This window comes from Pelophylax lessonae, assembly GCF_965119305.1.
Source record: "Pelophylax lessonae genome assembly, chromosome: 3".
NCBI classification, from domain to species: domain Eukaryota; kingdom Metazoa; phylum Chordata; class Amphibia; order Anura; family Ranidae; genus Pelophylax; species Pelophylax lessonae.
In genome coordinates this window covers 204,497,274-204,515,085 of record NC_138770.1, presented here as the reverse complement: position 1 = coordinate 204,515,085, position 17,812 = coordinate 204,497,274, and the positions used below count along the sequence as shown (strand labels likewise).

Here is a 17,812-nt window from a genome sequence, read left to right as displayed (position 1 = left end):
TCTGAGAAACTCCTTTCTGATATTGCTCCACTATTTTTCGCCGCAGCATTGGGGGAATTAGTGATCCTCTGCCCATCGTGACTTCTGAGAGACACTGCCACACTGAGAGGCTCTTTTTATACCCAATCATGTTGCCAATTGACCTAATAAGTTTCAAATTGTTCCCCCAGCTGTTCCTTATATGTACATTTAACTTTTCTGGCCTCTTATTGCTACCTGTCCCAACCTTTTTGGAATGTGTAGCTCTCATGAAATCCAAAATGAGCCAATATTTGGCATGACATTTCAAAATGTCTCACTTTCAACATTTGATATGTTATCTATATTATATTGTGAATAAAATATAAGTTTGTGAGATTTGTAAATTAGTCCATTTCTTTTTTACTCACAATTTGTACAATGTCCCAACTTTTTTGGAATTGGGTTTGTATATTGGAAGGTGACCACTACACACATACACGTAGCAAAGACCTAGCTATCTGGCAATATGTATGTGAGATAATAACAATAGAACAAAGACTCATCTGTCACTAGGATTCAGATCAAGAAGCTATGGACAGCTGCACATAAACAGCCAAAACACAGGAACAATTACCTAATAGTTTTTGCTTCTGGCCTTATAAAAATACAGCAGCAGCTACTGTATATTGACTTGTTTTCAAAACCTTTTCTATTTTCTTCCTTCCTCTGGGGTTTTTAATCCAGCCTCCCAGAGATAGGCAGTGCATACATAATTATCTACGTAAATTAAGAGCACAGGTATGCTGCACAAATACAAACAGTAGAGGGCAGCAGATCCCTACACTCTTTATACTAATTCTACAATAATCACACAAAAGGAGAGTCCCGGCTGAAAAATAAGCCCTCTACAACCTATTGGAAATGACAGTCTCAACACCCTCTGAAGAAAAGTGCAAGCAGGGTAGACAGTAAACTTTATTTTTATCCCTGCCTATATTAGACCACAATAAAACTGTAGAAACAAATGTATAACTCTAAATGGTACAATTGTCTAATAATTGACAAGAGCACATGGGAAGGATCTAGGATGGTAAGTCATTTTCAGGGCTGTAAAGGAAATGTTTTACTGGTTACAATGGTATAAAATCTCTGATCTCCTTATTAGGATGCATGAGCACAAGCGACAAGCAAATGAGATTGACACATATATCTGTCTTAGACCAAACATAGACATAAGACAAAGGTCTCAAAGGTTCAACTCTAGGTTGAACATTCCTTTATTTAAGACTGGCCATTCTCAAGTACGTTTTCCTTAGATTTGATCTGCTAGATCAGCTAAATTTATTGATCACTAACTATGTCGTGCGAGGGCCTAACAGATCAAAGCTAAGAAATGTAAAACTGGTGTTTCTGCAAGTCCCGTTTTTACATTTATAAATGTGTAATGGTCCTTTCGCATGGGTTTTCTGATGAGATCTATTTATCAGTTTTTTAAGCAGACCTGACTGGAAGCTCTGTGTAATGCCCCATACACATGTGCAGATTATCTGCAGACTTTTGTCTGCAGACTTACCAAAACCATATAATATGAGGTCAAACCTTAACACTTTCAATTTGTATGCAATCCGGCGGGCCCTTGCACTACATAGAAAAGGTAAGTCTGCAGATAATCTGCACGTGTGTATGGGGCATAAGTCTATTGGCCCTGTGTCCATATGCTCAAGAGTACTCAATTTTAGCAAATAAGAAGAGGTTGGCAAACCTGTAAGGTAGCGTAGGGACTGGTCAGAGAGGGATTACTTTGACACACATGTCCAGCTTGAACATGTATTGTAATATATGCAGACTATGGATACCAATTTCATAAGTAAGAGTTTGCTATATGTAAGGGTCTTTAAGTGATTACACCCTTTTTGTATCCCATGTGTTATATACATGGAAGCTATTCAGGACGTGATCACTCATACCTCTATTTCTACTGCATGGTGCAGGTTAGTAATTAAAAAGGGCAGGGATGCCTGAAGTTGCTATTTTTTTTTTTTTTTTTTTTATATATAAAACTATGCCTACTGTGCTGTAACCCCCTTGAATTATATATTGATTTTTTTTTTTGCTGTAATTTTTTAATTGGGGGGGGGGGGGGACACACCAGGTTATGTGCATAGATAACTAATTTGACCTGCTTGTGCTGTCAAACTACCATCATATGACGCCCTCCTGTGCTCATGCTGCTTGCTCACCCCCTGTGGTGTGCATCGGCAGTGATCTGTGATCAGGGTAATGAGCCAATCATGGTGGCTCTTTACCACATGATCAGCTGTGTCCAATCACAGCTGATCACAATGTAAAGAGGATTTGTTAGTTATTTTCTGACAGCGCAAGTGTAGAGGAGAGCCGATAACTGGAAAATCCACACAGGGGACATCTACACTGATAATTAGGGCACTGATCATCAAGGAAACCCCAGCAGTGCCCACCAGTGCTGGCAATCAGTACCCACCAGTGCTTCCAGTCAGTGCCCACCAGTTCTGCCAATCAGTGCCCACCAGTGAGGCCTGTCAGTGCTACTTATTTTCCCCTATCAGTGCCCATTAGTGCACCTTTTAAGAGCAACCTCATCAATGTCTCCTCATCAGTGCTGATAAGTGCAGCCTCATCAGTGCCTATCAGAGCAGCCTATCAGTGCAGCCTTATTAGGGCACATCAGTGAAGCAGAAAAATTACTTATGTACAAAATTTTATGAAAGAAAAAAACTTTTTATTTTTTTTAAATGTTTTTGTTTGTTGATTAAATACCACCAAATAAAAAAAAAAAAAAAAAAACCACCAAATACCACCAAATAAAAAAAATCTCTATCTTTCTCAAAAAAATGATAAAAATGTTGTTTGGGTACAGTGTTGCGTGACCGAACAATTCAAAATTGGCCTGTGCAGGAAGGGGGTAAAAGTGCCGAGTAGGCATTAGTTAGAGTAGAATTCCGGGCAAAACCTAACTACGCTTACAAATGTTCCCTCCTTTCTCCTAGTACCTATTCTGACTAACCTGTGTAAGAAAGATCTGTACACTTACTTTTTTCCGGTCCAGTCCCATGATCCGGCTCTGCTCTGTCAGATAGCGGCAGCTGCAGGGGTAAGAGGGAATGCCAACCACTTGCTATGGAAGCACTCCTGCGTGCTTGCTCACCAATCTTGCTCATTTTGCCCACCAGTCCCTCCCCACTGGCTGAATGGTTTAATGGCTCCGGCTGCCAGGTCTCAGCTATTAAGGATGCAGAGAGCCAGGACAGCAGCTCTTGTGCACATCGCTGAATCGCAATTATGCTCAGGTATTTGGGGGGGGGGCTGTGGGGGAGCTGCATACTGACTGAAGGTTTTTTACCTTCATGCATAGAATGCATGAAGGTAAAAAAACTTCAGTCTTTACAACTATAATATGAGCACCCACAGTACCTAATCTATCCAATCAATTTGTATCCAATCTGGCAGGCCCTTGTATTACAGTTTTTGGTCTAGGGGAAGTTATACAATCAGATTGTAACATGTGTGATGAGTTTAAGACCTTGCTGCTTTTGACTGATAGTTTCAGAAGATTTGGAGTGAGGTTTGGTGATGTCACTGCTGTGCTGCTCACTGTTCTCCTTGCTGGAGACTCTGGCTGGAGGAAGCAAAAACCTGCCTCTACCAAGATGGCCGCCTCCATAAAGAGACACAGTGCAGAACAAGGCATGATAAATCAGTAATGGGGAAAAGATCAGCTGCAAGGAGACCACAGATAATACTGGGGACTAGTCCTTTGCCTTCTGCCTGTCTTATTCTGGCACAGCTATTAGCGTTCAGATTCTCTTGAATAAAATTTCATAACCTGTTTTTTGAGCAGAAAAAAATGATTAATGTTTTTGGAACAATACTGGACTAGTGAGCACTGATTTATTTCTGGCTGTCTGTGGTGAAGCAACATTTTCTGTTCCCCTCTATGAGCGATGGAGGTTGCTACAGACGTCTGTGCTGGATGTACTCAGGTAGATACGTTCAGTATGTAAATTGTCCATTCCAATACAGACTTGTGCTGTGTATATACAGAAACTTTCAATCACTATGGGGATGAATAGGACTTTTGTTGCAACAAAGACAATTAACATACACATTCACTATGTATCATCTATTGATAGAGGTCCTATGCCTCGCTTCATTCATTATGAATTAAAAAAATATGGCATGGACTGTGATTAATGTACCTGGACTGCAATCTAATATTCATTGCTGAAAATGTCTCTTTTTATGTATTAAAATGCATTTAAATAAAGAATTTATTTTAAAAATAAATGATATGGTTATACAGACACAAAATCAATGTAAATTGTATGATAAGCTATTCACAATCCAAAGTAATGTAGTTACTCATTAATCCAGGTTACAGTGACAAAGATCTTCTTAAACTATGCCTAGTGCTGTACAGAGCCATCCTTAACTGGAACAAAGGTAGAACAGGTCCAACCTGTCTTTGCAGACATGATGGAGGAAATGACTCTTTGACTCATGTAAGGTGTGCTACTGCTTCTGATCAGATGGAATTGGCAGGGAAAGTGTTACAGCTGCAGATTCAGGTGCTTGGTAGTAAGGTGTGTGCAGGCACTAGGACCGCCCTAAACACCTGTTTCCCACGCTCTCTACTTTTTGCAATATCAATACTGATCAAAGGGCATAGCAAGGGCTGTTCTGTTACCTCTTTTCTAGTTTCAGTTACATAGAACATGGCCCTGGAGCTGATCAAAACTCTGCAGGATCCTCAGCTGGTGGCCCAGTTCCAGAGGTCTTGTGGCCTGACCCTTCATCCAAAGGGTGAGGCTAATGGGGCTGCTGCAGGGCATTCCTCTGCCTACAGGGGATGCATAGAGAAGACTGCAGGAGGCAAGGGTGTTCCCCAGGAAAATGGTCACAGCATCTACAGCAATGGATCATATGCAAATGGGACACATAGGCAGGTAAAATGCTCACCTTCAGTTGTTTTTGGAATAACAAACACTTGAATGATACTTGTAATCTGAGACTGTGATAGTCTTCTCTTCATTCAAGGAGAGAAGGTATAATACAGATTCAAGGAAATAAGGCTGTTTCCCACAACAACCAATCAGGTGTAATGTTCCATTCTCTACACAGTCTGATTGATGTGGACAACAGAACAACTCCATGTAATGAGATTTATGCATTCATTTTGATGGCATGTTGTTCTGTATGGTACCTATTATAACTTGAGGCATCCTGGGATTTTAAGGCTAGGTTCACACCTTTTTGGGTATACGTTTTCCTGCCAATTATGTGCGTCTTTGATGCATGCTTCAATGTGTGTTTTCTTGCATTCTGTTTTTTTTTTTTTTTTTTTTTTTTTTTTTTGGATAATGAAAGTCAAAAAAGGTAGAGGTTGCTAGGAGCTGGGGCTTATTACCATGCACTAAAACACAAGAAAATGCATGTTACATGTGTTTTTTGTACACTACCATTAAAGTCTATGGGACCAAAAATGTGTGCTGATGCACCAAAAACACACCCAGGGGCGTAACTACATGGGTTGCAGGGGGTGCAATTGCAACCGGGCCCCATGCTGCAGGGGGCCTGCGCGGCTCCCCTGTACACCTGGATAGGAGGGGCAGTGGGGGTAGCATGTAGAGAAATCACTGTCCTCTTTTTTCCTCCTGTAGCTGCTGGAGGAAAATGGAGGAGATTGGTTCTTCTGTATGCTGCCCCCACCACTCCTTCCATCCAGTTCACTTGTGTTCTGCTGTTTTTGCAGGACTTGTGAAAGGATCCCACTGCGGGACCATAATAAAGGGCCCCGCAACGAGAGTAAAGGGTCCAAAGAGCAGTGGGAAGAGCCCCAGGCTTGAAGGGAAGGGCCCCGGCCAAGGGCCGGGGGGACCCTTCATGGTTTTTTGCACCGGGGCCCTGAAGGTTTTAGTTACACCTCTGAACACACCTGTACAGTTTTTCCCAACATGTTTCATAACAATAAGCAGATGTGAATGGGTCGCATAGAAAAGAACAGTAATCTTGTTGTCGTGCATTAAAGTGGAACTTTAAGTAGAAAAAAACATTTGGCAAACAGGCAGTATTTTTAATGCAGAAGAGACATACTATGTCGTTCCTGAAATAAATTTCCATTACCTGCCTTGCCCTGTGCATACAAATTTCGGCAGTACCGAGATGAATGATCAGGCCAAAGATAAATGTGGTTTGCAGGGAGCTCCGGGTGAATGCAGCCCTGGATAGAAAGTGAGTATAGTTCTACTTAAATTCATGTTGGACAACGCCCATTAAGTCACATAGGTGTAAACGGGACCTAAACAGCTACATACCATTCTATAATGAATATGGTCTGATGTTACTAAATTACGTCAGACTAAAAAAAGGCATATTTCCCTCAAGTTCGACCGAAAGACAAAAATATTTCAAACCCTGTTACTTGATGATTAAAAAAAAAAAAAAAGAAAGGTATTAAAATTAGGAAATACAAGTCAATGAACTTTCCCAGTCCAACCCCATCCACATCCAGTAAAGTCAAACTCCAATCCCTTCTTTTTTTTAACCTATTTTTTTCTAGGAGTGAAGAAGTCCACTTGTTTGTCCCTTTGACATCATCTTATGCCTAGTACACACGCAATGATTATCGGCCGACTGATCGTCCGACTTTTGTCCAGAGTTGTGTTGGTTGGAATGTGCCTAGACTGCACACACATTTTCTCGGCCAACAAAAATCTACTTCAGAAGTGATGTCATGTGCTGGTTTACTTTCTGTGTGTTTTTTCTTCTCTGAGCATGCCCAGTCTTGCTCATCAGATTTTTGTCTGCCGAAATCTGTAATGACTGATGGAAAATCGGCCGTTGTGTTGACGGCCAGCAAAAAATTTATAGCCTGCACACCAGATTTTATTTGGCCGAAAAGTCGGAGTCGGTTGTCGAAAGCATCATACTAACAAGCCAAAAATCAGCCGATTGGACGTTGGCCGAAAATTCCCGGCCAATAATCGATGCGTGTGTACGAGGCATTAGGGTCTGTTTAAAGTATTTTCTCCAGCAAGATCGATCCAAAATTATGTCAAGCATCACCTGCTTCAGATCCAGTGTGCCCCAATGGAAAATGTGGACTGTACTAAGAAGAAACATTGACAACATTCATCCTCCGCATGCTAGAGACACAGCTGCCCAGTGAGACAACACTGCAGTAAATTCACTGTAGTTCAAATAGCATTGTCACCCAGCTGGTGGAAAGCCATGAACTGGCAGGACCATCAAGTATTTCATGAAGCAGCAAGTTTTAAAAAAGCTTAGTGATGTACTTATTTTAGAAGTTTAATGCCAGTGCCATCTTGAGAATGGAAGCAGGGCAGGGCCAAATGGAAGCAGGGCAGGGCCAAAAGGTAGGCAGAAGAGGCAACCACCTTGAGCGCTTCAGAAAGACAGGGGGTGCAAAAAGGGCAGTACCTGCAACCTATGCTGCCAAAGTAGTTCACAGCTCATTGGGCAGGGGGCACGCTTTGGTCTATTTACCTTGGGTGCAAGTGGACCTTGTCCTGCCACTGGATGGTAGAAAATATCTGGTTGTTAAAGAAAAATTCTTATCCCTATCTTCCATTTTCATTTTTTGTGATCTTGATAAAGGTAGCTAAATCAATGTGTACCAGATTTATGGGAACCATTGATCTCACTAGTTGACCTTTTATAGATGGCCTAGCCAAGGTTCTGAGCTGGAGTGATGTCTGACTCCTGAAAAACACAGCTACTTCCAGGGCATTGTGAACATGTACCTCCCTCCAAATCCTTGTCTGTCTTTGGGTACAGATGATAGCACCCTCTGATACTAGATATGAGCTATAGCTGAGTCATGTATAAAGGGTTCTGATGGATTACCCCTAGTACATGCATATTCACAAATCATAAACCAATAACTCAACAGAACATGAACATCCATGAAGGAAAAAAATTCAGTTAGAAAGGAAAATGTTTGCAGCAGCCCAAATGCCTCATTCACACAGCGAATTAGGGCAGTATGATGGAAAGAATCAGAGCAAACTGCGTAAAGGGACGCTCAACTTTTCCTAATGCTATGTAACCAGATAATGTATAGTTGCATGTGAAAGGCCACGGACCGCAGCGGCACCTGTCATTTATTTGTACAGGTTTCCTGTACTTGAACCTGTGTTCTCAGCCGCAAATGTGTGTTGATTATTGCTGCACTATGGTCTTAATCAGCTGTGTAAATGAAGATTAAAATAAAATTTAGGACCCCTTTTAAATACTGTCCCCGCCCCCCATCATGCTACATACAATGAAGCACACCTTTTTTTTTTTTTCCTTCATTTTCTATGTGGTCAATCGACTAAGTGCATCCTGCTTGAAATGCGTTAACTATTATTTGGATTTTTCTGCCGATTGGAGTGCGGTCGACCTCTGTACACATTTCAGTCAACCGCAAAGCCCTGACCCCTCTGTGTGATGTGTTCCTGGTGGAAGAAGAATATTGCTTCCTTCATCAATATATAGAGCAGTGGATGCAGGTGGGTTCACTGCTTGAGGGAATTCCACCCTATACTGAAAATACAAAGCAAAGAAAAGGGCGCACCAGCCTAGCGCATTATCCTCAGCGAGTTTATTTGGATAAAATTTAAAATCAGCTACTCACAAACAATCGTGAAATTCAGGCACATCAATTCCATACACCTGCCTCCTGCCAGAGGATCAACGTCTTTACTGGAAGCCCTCTGCTTCCAATAAAGACGTTGATCCTCTGGCAGGAGGCAGGTGTATGGAATTGATGTACCTGAATTTCACGATTGTTTGTGAGTAGCTGATTTTAAATTTTATCCAAATAAACTCGCTGAGGATAATGCGCTAGGCTGGTGCACCCTTTCTTTGCTTTGTATTTTCAGTGTTTGGTCGACCGCCCTGGTCGTAAGGGGCAGCAAAGCCTAGCCATCATGGATGCCTAATATCAGCATGAGTTCCGGGATTGAGGCAGCCTGAGGACCAGGTTCCGAGCGCAGGAAAAGGGGGTGCTGTATAGCACTTATCTTTTTTGGAATTCCACCCTATAGTCTGCCCTGAACATAACACAGAGGGTCTGAGGCTTTGCGGTCTAATGAAATGAAGAAAATAATGTATTCATAGTATTGAAAAGATGGGAGTTATAGTTCCTACATTATTTATAGAAGAGGTATCTTCTATAAATGTTTCCTGACGAGCCTGGTTCTCTTGTGAAGCAACAATTCTGCTTCTAACTGCCATTGACTGTCAGGTCTCAGTCAGTGGTGTATTTAGGTTTTGTGATGCCCTAGGCCTGATTTCCTGTCAAGGCCACACCAATTCCTGTTTAAGCCTCGCCCTGAAATTTTCCAGTGGGGACACTAGTTCTGAGGGCCTTGGGTGGGGGTGGGGGGCAATGGATTTCCTTAATTTGCACATATTTCCTCTCACTTCCTGTTTGGCTATGGGGCAGGAAATGAACTGAAATCTCCACAATAGGACAGGGATGGCAAAAAAATAATCTGCCAGGGACTATAACTTTCCCTTACTCTATTCAAAAAAAAAAAGTGTTTCCTATAGTGTTGCCATTAACACCTACAGTACCTCCTACTGTATATAGATTACCAATAGATGATATCTATCGTAAGTCACTAGAATATATAGCAACTCCTCTGCCAAAGGCAAATAAATAAGATATCCTACTATTTAATTGTTATATGCATCATTGCAAGCTTGAAAGCCCTCAGGGGTTTCTAGTATATACAGTATATATATTCGATTGTGATCACCCAAAGGTTTGCAGGAAAGTCCTACTACCTACCTCCTCAGTGTAGCTGACCATCTCAGTCTCCCTTGCATCTGCACCATCTTTACTACCCAGATTAGAAGCCCCATGGCAGCTAGGTAGTTGTCCTGCAAATTCCACTCAACCGGTGTGGTTTTTCTTTTCAGCCTAGGTACCTACAGCCTGCCTGGATCCCTTACCGTGTCTCCACTGCACCTCTCCAGACATGGGGTTTCCTCACACAGTGGAGTGCTCCTCCCCCTTTACTCTAATGGTCCGTGCCCATCAGCTGACTTTCTCCCCCAGACAGTTTCAGCCTCCCAACATGGCATCTGTCACTCAGCCGAGAGGTCCGATTTGATGATAGGACAGTCGAAACTAGAAGCAGCGGGCCCGCTGCCCACATACCGACAGCTGTGCGCCCACTTCTTGGGGGCACCAGATCGATTTGCCTCCTGGCCCAGTCTGCCCCATAAGACTGGCGCTACACTAAAAGTGTAGCGTAAGCCAGCGGGGACTCTTTTCGTGCTGCTCCCCCTGGAAAGTGCCGCCTTTGGCCTGGGCCTTGTTAGCCTAGGACAAGATACAGCGTTGGTCTCAGTAGTTTGAGTCACTGCCCAATTATGTACGTTAGCAGTTCTGACCGCACTTACCGTACTTCATTCTTTCTCCAGGCAGGAAACTAAAAAAGAATTGAAGCCAAAGGGTCAGCCTAATGGACAGCTAGCAATTTTAGAAGGCTGTTAGCAATGACAATGCCAGCTTCCTATCAGGATGTGTTTGCTTTAAATGGAAAATGTGGATAAAGCTGTAATTACTGATACTAGATGGAAAGCATGTGCAGTGTTCAGCTAATGGAACCCAACCAGCAGTGATCTTTCGAAGACTAAAAGCAGGCCATAGATGGTGCAAATTTCTTTCCTGCAACCATGAATTCCACGATTCCATTAACAGAGACAGTGCTGACAGGGGAATCCCTCCTGTCAAGACAGTGATTATTGCTCTCGACTATAGCAGCCACTAAAGATAATTGGTAGTAAATCAAGCAGACTGGTTGTATACAAGTTGATTGATTAATCAAGTTGGTACAGCCTGCCCATACATGGTTAGAGTCTCACCCAATTCAGTAGGAACCATCTATGGCCGACCTAAGGAAACGGCCTTTAAATGTTTCTTGAGTTGTTTAAGATTACCAAACTAGTCCTAAGTTTGGCCTGGTTAGTACATACTAGCTCCACGTTTCAAATTTCAGTAACATACAAGTGTAGGCACTCTCACTGTTCATCTGACTAGTACTGGGATTTTCCTATTGTTGTCTGTGACTTACTGTTGTTAGCTACGGTTTCTTGACACCAACAGGTCATCTCTAACAACTAATATACAACATTTATTGCAAGCCTATACTCTGTATGCATAGCTCCCAACTGTCTCTGATTTAGAACAAAGTCCCTCTGTCCATCTTTCCTCCTCAGTTCCTCATTTTGGTCTTATCTGTGCAGTTGTATATAAAATGTACTATTTATCTTTCAAAGTATTTCCCAGTGCTAAACCTTTCATCCGATAATTGCTGCATTTGTAAATGTCAAAATCCATTATAAAGGAATACAAGTGATAGAGTGATACAAGTAGGTAATTTTATTTATATATTCTCCTTTTATAGGGCGTGGCAGGGGGTGTGTCCTGTGACTACATACTTTTGCTAAAAGGTGTCCCTTGTTGCCATCTCAAAAAATTGGGAGGAATGTGTATGGGTTCCCTTTCTATATAAATTTACTAATATTAAGCAGGGGCAGGGCAGTAAAATCCTAAAATGTTATTTGTTTATAGCAGTCTACGGGACACTTACAAAGGTGACCCATTTCCCATTTCTTGAATGACCTTTTAATGGCACTAAGTAAAGTGTTAACTCTTTTCCACTGAAACCCATGAGCCTGTGCGATGAATATGAACCACATCATACTAGGGAAAGTGCCTGGCTTCAGTTCAGAGGGCATTCATCAAACTCATTAAAGTCTATGAAGACAAATCTTAAAAATCATATCTGGCCATTTTCAAGACTAACAGACAAGAGATTGACAAAAGGTGTGGGGGCTGGGCACTGCTACAGAGCATATGTACCATTGCAAAAAAAAAAGAAGAATTTATGGTGGGTAGAGGGTCCTGCTTTTAATGCAAGGATGGCATGGGTAAAACACCAATTATTTGAATTACATGCTTGGGAGAGGTCTTTAAAGTGATTTTTAACCTACTTTGTTTTTAAAACTAAAGTAGCAAGCATGTTATACTTACCTTACACCATTGCACAGAACAGCTCTGCACATTCTTTTCTGTGGTCTCTTGCCTACGCTGTCTGCTCCTCCTTCTCAGAGTGCCCTCATAGCAAGCTGCTTCTAATACGAGCTGTGTATGTCCATGGACACACACAGCATTGCTTGGCCCTGCTCCCTGTTCTCTGTTCATAGGATCTGATTGACAGCAGTAAGAGCCAATGGCTTCCTGCGGCTGCCTCTGTCCTGTGAATGTAGGGAGAGAGGAGAGAGCTACTACAGATGGGTACAGCGCTGGATCAAATGAGGGTAAGTATTTAGGGGATGAGGGGTGATACTGCTACCGGGACATTTTTTTACCTTAAAGTGGAAGTTCAGCCAAAAACAAACTCTAAATCTACTGGCAGACACATTTTAAGACTAATCTATTTAACCCTTTGAAGCAAAAATTGCTATACATACCTTTTCTGCAGCCAATCCAGTCCGGTCTCCAGTGGCGGATGCTGTGTATAAGAAACAGCCGAGAACAGCTGGGAAATGCTTGGGAAGTGACATCACCCATAGACTTACTATGGGGCTTCCGTTGTCCCATACACTGAGAAGCTGGCACTAAGAAAAAACATGTATAGCAATTTTTGCTTCACAGGGTTAGCTAGGTTAGTCTTAGAAAGTGGCTGTCAGTAGATTTAGAGTAAGGCTGGCCATACACGTGGATTGAATCGATGATTCGAACTGTTAATGGACAGGCTGAATGTACCCACTTGATCGGTCAACTTTGGTACAACCAGCCTGCCAGATTCCCTTGCGTTTATCGCTAGCATCTGCTATAGCCGCTAGCAATAATTACTGTCTTCTCAGGCAGGGGCTTCCCCATTCCATCCCCACCAGGAGAAGACAGTTGCTGGTTCCCCTGTCAACACTCTCTGTGTTGACAGACGTGCCAAAGAACTTGACATGAACTTGTCCTTGTAAAAAAAAGAAAAAGACTGCCTGCCCTTCCGCAACACAGAGAAAGGGCTAGATGCAGCAAAATAGAAAAAAAGATTCTGCCTGCCCTCCCCTAGATCTTCTTCTTTTGTTCGTACATATCAGAGAGATGGAGTGGAGAGGCTAACACAGAGTTCGCTAGAATTGATTATCTGTGGAAAATGTTCCTGGGAAACCATATTACAGATTGCAAAACTGTTCTTTGACCTCTTTCTTATTCTAAAATTAATTATTTAGTTAGCTTGGTAATTACAGCCTTCATGTTTATCTCACGACAGGTTTCCTTTATTCTTTTTTGGTGACAGCTTTTGAGCACTGTAACCAGCCGAATTTACTCTCTGTAGCTACCAGGAGTTTGAAGGAGCATTGAGATATAAAGTATTAGATAATGAGAGAAAAAATGGGGTCCATTCTCTCTTATGTATTGGAAGTAGGTCATTTGAGGTGATGGTATTCATGTGTGGACTCTTGTGTGAATGATTTTAGTAACTCATGTGATTGGAAAATGAGTCATTTCTACCTGGTAAACCACAGTAATATCAGGACTCAGGAGCTGTGGTTATGTAATTTATAATCCGTGGGTGATATTTATATTTAATGCTAAAACTTTAAAATACCTTACGGGATAGTTGTGTTTTTTTTTTTTTTTTGTTTTTTTTTTTTTTATTTTAATACTGGTTTGGAGCACCACCTCTGGAAATACACGAGTGGTGGAACGAGGGTGTGTGTGTGTGTGTGTGTGTGTGTGTGTGTGTGTGTGTGTGTGTATATTTTCTGTCCCCTCAAAATAAATCAAACACACAGCCATTAATGTCTAAACTGCTGGCAACAAATGTGAGTACACCTCACAGAAGTGAAAATGTCCAAATTGGGACCAACTAGCCCTTTTCCCTCCCCGGTGTCATGTGACTCGTTAATGTTACAAGGTCTCAGGTGTGAATGGGAAGCAGGTGTGTTAAATTTGCTGTTATCGCTCTCACTCTCTCATACTGGTCACTGGAAGTTCAACATGGCACCTCAATGGTAAAGAACTCTCTCTGAGGATCTGAAAAAAAAAATTGTTGCTCTACATGAAGATGGCCTAGGCTCTAAGAAGATTGCCAAGACCCTGAAACTGAGCTGCAGCATGATGGGCAAGACCATACAGCGGTTTAACAGGACAGGTTCAACTCCGAACAGGCCTCGCCATGGTCGACCAAAGAAGTTGAGTGCAAGTGCTCAGCGTCATATCCAGAGGTTGTCTTTGTGAAATAGACGTATGAGTGCTGCCAGCATTGCTGGAGAGGATGAAGGGGTGGGGGGTCAGCCTGTCAGTGCTCAGACTTTACGCCGTACACTGCATCAAATTGGTCTTTATGGCTGTCGTCCCAAAAGAAAGCCTCTTCTAAAGATGATGCAAAAGAGAGCCTCAAACAGTTTGCTGAAGACAAGTAGACTAAGGACATGGATTACTGGAACCATGTCCTGTGGTCTGATGAGACCAAGATAAACTTATTTGGTTCAAATGGTGTCAAGCGTGTGTGGCAGCAACCAGATGAGGAGTACAAAGACAAGTGTGTCTTGCCTACAGTCAAGCTTGGTGGTGGGAGAATCATGGTCTGGGGCTGCATGAATGCTGCCGACACTAGGGAGCTACAGTTCATTGAGGGAACCATGAATGCCATCATGTACTGTGACATACTGAAGCAGAGCATGATCCCCTCCCTTCAGAGACTGGGCCGCAGGGCAGTATTCCAACATAACGACCCCAGACACACCTCCAAGATGACCACTGCCTTCCTAAAGAAGATGAGGGTAAAGGTGATGGATTGGCAACGCATGTCTCCAGACCTAAACCCTATTGAGCATCTGTGGGGCATCCTCAAAGGGAAGGTGGAGAAGCACAAGGTCTCTAACATCCACCAGCCCTGTGATATCGTCATGGAGGAGTGGAAGAGGACTCCAGTGGCAATCTGTGAAGCTCTTGTGAACTCCATGCCCAAGAGGGTTAATGCAGTGCTGGAAAATAATGGTAGCAACACAAAATATTGACAATTTGGGCCCAATTTGGACATTTTAACTAAGGGATGTACTCACTCTTGTTGCCAGCAGATTAGACATTAATGGCTGTGTGTTAAGTTATTTTGAGTGGGACAGCAAATTTACACTGTTATACAAGTTGTACACTCCCTACTTTACATGGTAGCAAAGTGTATGTAATTTCTTCAGTCTTGTCACATGAAAAGATAGAATATACACAAGAATGTGAGGGGTGTACTCACTTTTGTGAGATAGTGTGTATATATATATATATATATATATATATATATATATATATATATATATATAAGTTTTAGGCAGGTATGAAAAAGTTCTGTAATTTAAAAATGCTTTCAGAAATAGAAGTGTTAATAGTTTATTTTTATCAATTAACAAAATGGAAAGTAAGTGAACAGAAAAAAAAAATCATATTCAATTGATATTTGGTGTGTTCACTCTTTGCTTTCAATACAGCATCAATTCTTCCAGGTACACTTGCACACAGTTTTTGAAGGAACTCGGCAAGTAGGTTTTTCCAAAATTCTTGGAGGACTAACCACAGATCTTCTGTGAATGTAGTCTGCCTCAAATTCTTCTGTTACTTCATGTAATCCAGATATAGTCGATTTTGAGACCAGGGCTCTGTGGGGGCCAAACCAGGACCCCTTGTTCTTTACACTGAAGATAGTTCCTAATGTCATTGACTGTATGTTTGGGATCATTGTTCTGCTGCAGAATATATTTGAGTCAATCACATACCTCCCTAAGGGTAGAGCATCATGGATAAGTATCTGTCTGTATTTCTCAGCATTGGGGACACCATTGATCCTGACCAAATCTCTAACAATATTTGCAGAAATGCAACCCCAAACTTGCAAGAACCTCCACCATGCTTCACTGTTGCCTGCAGACACTCATTATTGTACCACTTTCCAACCCGAACAAACTGCCTTCTACTACAGCCAAATATTTCAAATTTTGACTCCTCATTCTAGAGCACCTGCTGCCAATTTTCTGCACCCTGGTTCCTATGCTTTGATGCATAGTTGAGTCACTTAGCCTTGTTTCCACGATGATGGTTTGGCTTTTTTGGCTGCAATTCTTCCATGAAGACCACGTCTGGCCAGACTTCTCTGGACATTAGATGAGTGTACCTGGTTTCTGCCAGTTCTGTGCTGATGGCACTGCTGGACATCTTCTGATCTCGAAGGGAAGTAAGCAGGATGTCTTTCATCTGCAGAATTAATTTCCCTGGCCAACTGTGTACAATCCTCAAATCTTTGACTGGGAGAGACCTTGTTGATACAGTACAACTATGGTGTATGACCTGTGACATGAAACTGTCTTCCACAACCTCATCTTGGAAGCAGAGTTTGGGCTCTTTCACACGGGCGTTCCGTATGTCCGTTTTTCATCCCATTCGTTTGCGGATGAAAAACGGACATAATGTATCTCTATGTAAATACGGATGGCATCGGATGATCATCCTCTGACATCCATTTTTTGTCAGTTCAGTTCAGTTCAGTTCAGTTTTTTTGAACGGAGGAGAACCCTATTTTTTCTTCCTTTCAAAAAACGGAACTGAAGCAAAAACGGATGTCAGTGGTGTCATCCGCAGACATCCGTATTTACATAAACATGCATTATGTCAGTTTTTCATCCGCAAACGGATGGGATGAAATACGGACCGGATGACACAAGTGTCATCCGTGTCCGTTACAAAAAAAAAAAGGACCTGATCGGGCAAAAAAAAAGGAACGCCCGTGTGAAAGAGCCCTTAGGCCCCTTTCACACATGCTGTCCGTTTGTCCGTTTTTCATCCATCCGTTGACAGATGAAAAACGGACATCAATGCATCTCTATGTAAAAACGGATGACAACTGATGATCATCAGTTAACATCCGTTTTCATCCACTTCCGTCAATGTCCGTTTTTTTGAACGGATGAATGCCCTATTTTTCATCCGTCAAAAAAACGGATCGGACGAAAAACGGATGACAACGGATGAAAAACGGATGTCAACTGATGTCAACTGATGTCAACTGATGACAACGGATTGCAACGGATGAAAAACTGATGTCAACTGATGACAACGGATGAAAAACGGATGAAAAACGGATAACAACTGATGAAAAACGGATGAAAAACGGATAACAACTGACGAAAAACGGATGAAAAACTGATGAAAAACTGATACATTTGACGTGACTGAACTGATGAACTGAACGGACTGTATGTGTGAAAGGGGCCTTAGGCTGTTCCTCACCCATTTTTAAGCCTCCTCCACAGCTGTTTGTTTCAACCTTCATATGTAATTGATGATCATTTGCACCTTCTTGGCATTATTGGTTAATCATACACCTGACTAATGCCCCGTACACACGTGCAGATTATCTGCAGACTTTTGTCTGCAGACTTACCTTTTCTATGTAGTGCAAGGGCCTGCCGGATTGCATACAAATTGAAAGTGTTTAGGTTTGACCTCATATTATATGGTTTTGGTAAGTCTGCAGACAAAAGTCTGCAGATAATCTGCATGTGTGTATGGGGCATAATCCTACAAAATCCCTGAATCTGTGTACAAAGTATGCAAGTGTAAGAATTGATTGCTGGTTTTAAGCCAAAGGGTAGCCTCACCAAATATTGATTTGATTTAGTTTTTTCTGTTTGTTCACTTTGCATTTTTGAAATTGATAAAAAGAAACTGCTTTTTTTTTCTCTGACTGTTGTCCCTGAGTCAATGACCAGGAAGGCAATGGAGTGAGGTGGGAGTCTCTAT

At 42.0% G+C, this 17,812-nt stretch overlaps 1 protein-coding gene across 1 annotated transcript in view; it reads left to right on the top strand.

Moving 5' to 3' along the window:
• The first annotated feature begins 4,609 nt into the window (after positions 1–4,609).
• The window catches only part of SGPP2 (sphingosine-1-phosphate phosphatase 2), an 80,170-nt gene continuing 66,967 nt past the window's right edge, over positions 4,610–17,812 (top strand). Inside the window, exon 1 of the mRNA XM_082249396.1 lies at positions 4,610–4,943. Coding sequence (XP_082105522.1) covers positions 4,713–4,943 — 231 coding nt within the window. The 5' untranslated portion in view covers positions 4,610–4,712. The remainder of the gene's footprint in view (positions 4,944–17,812) is intronic.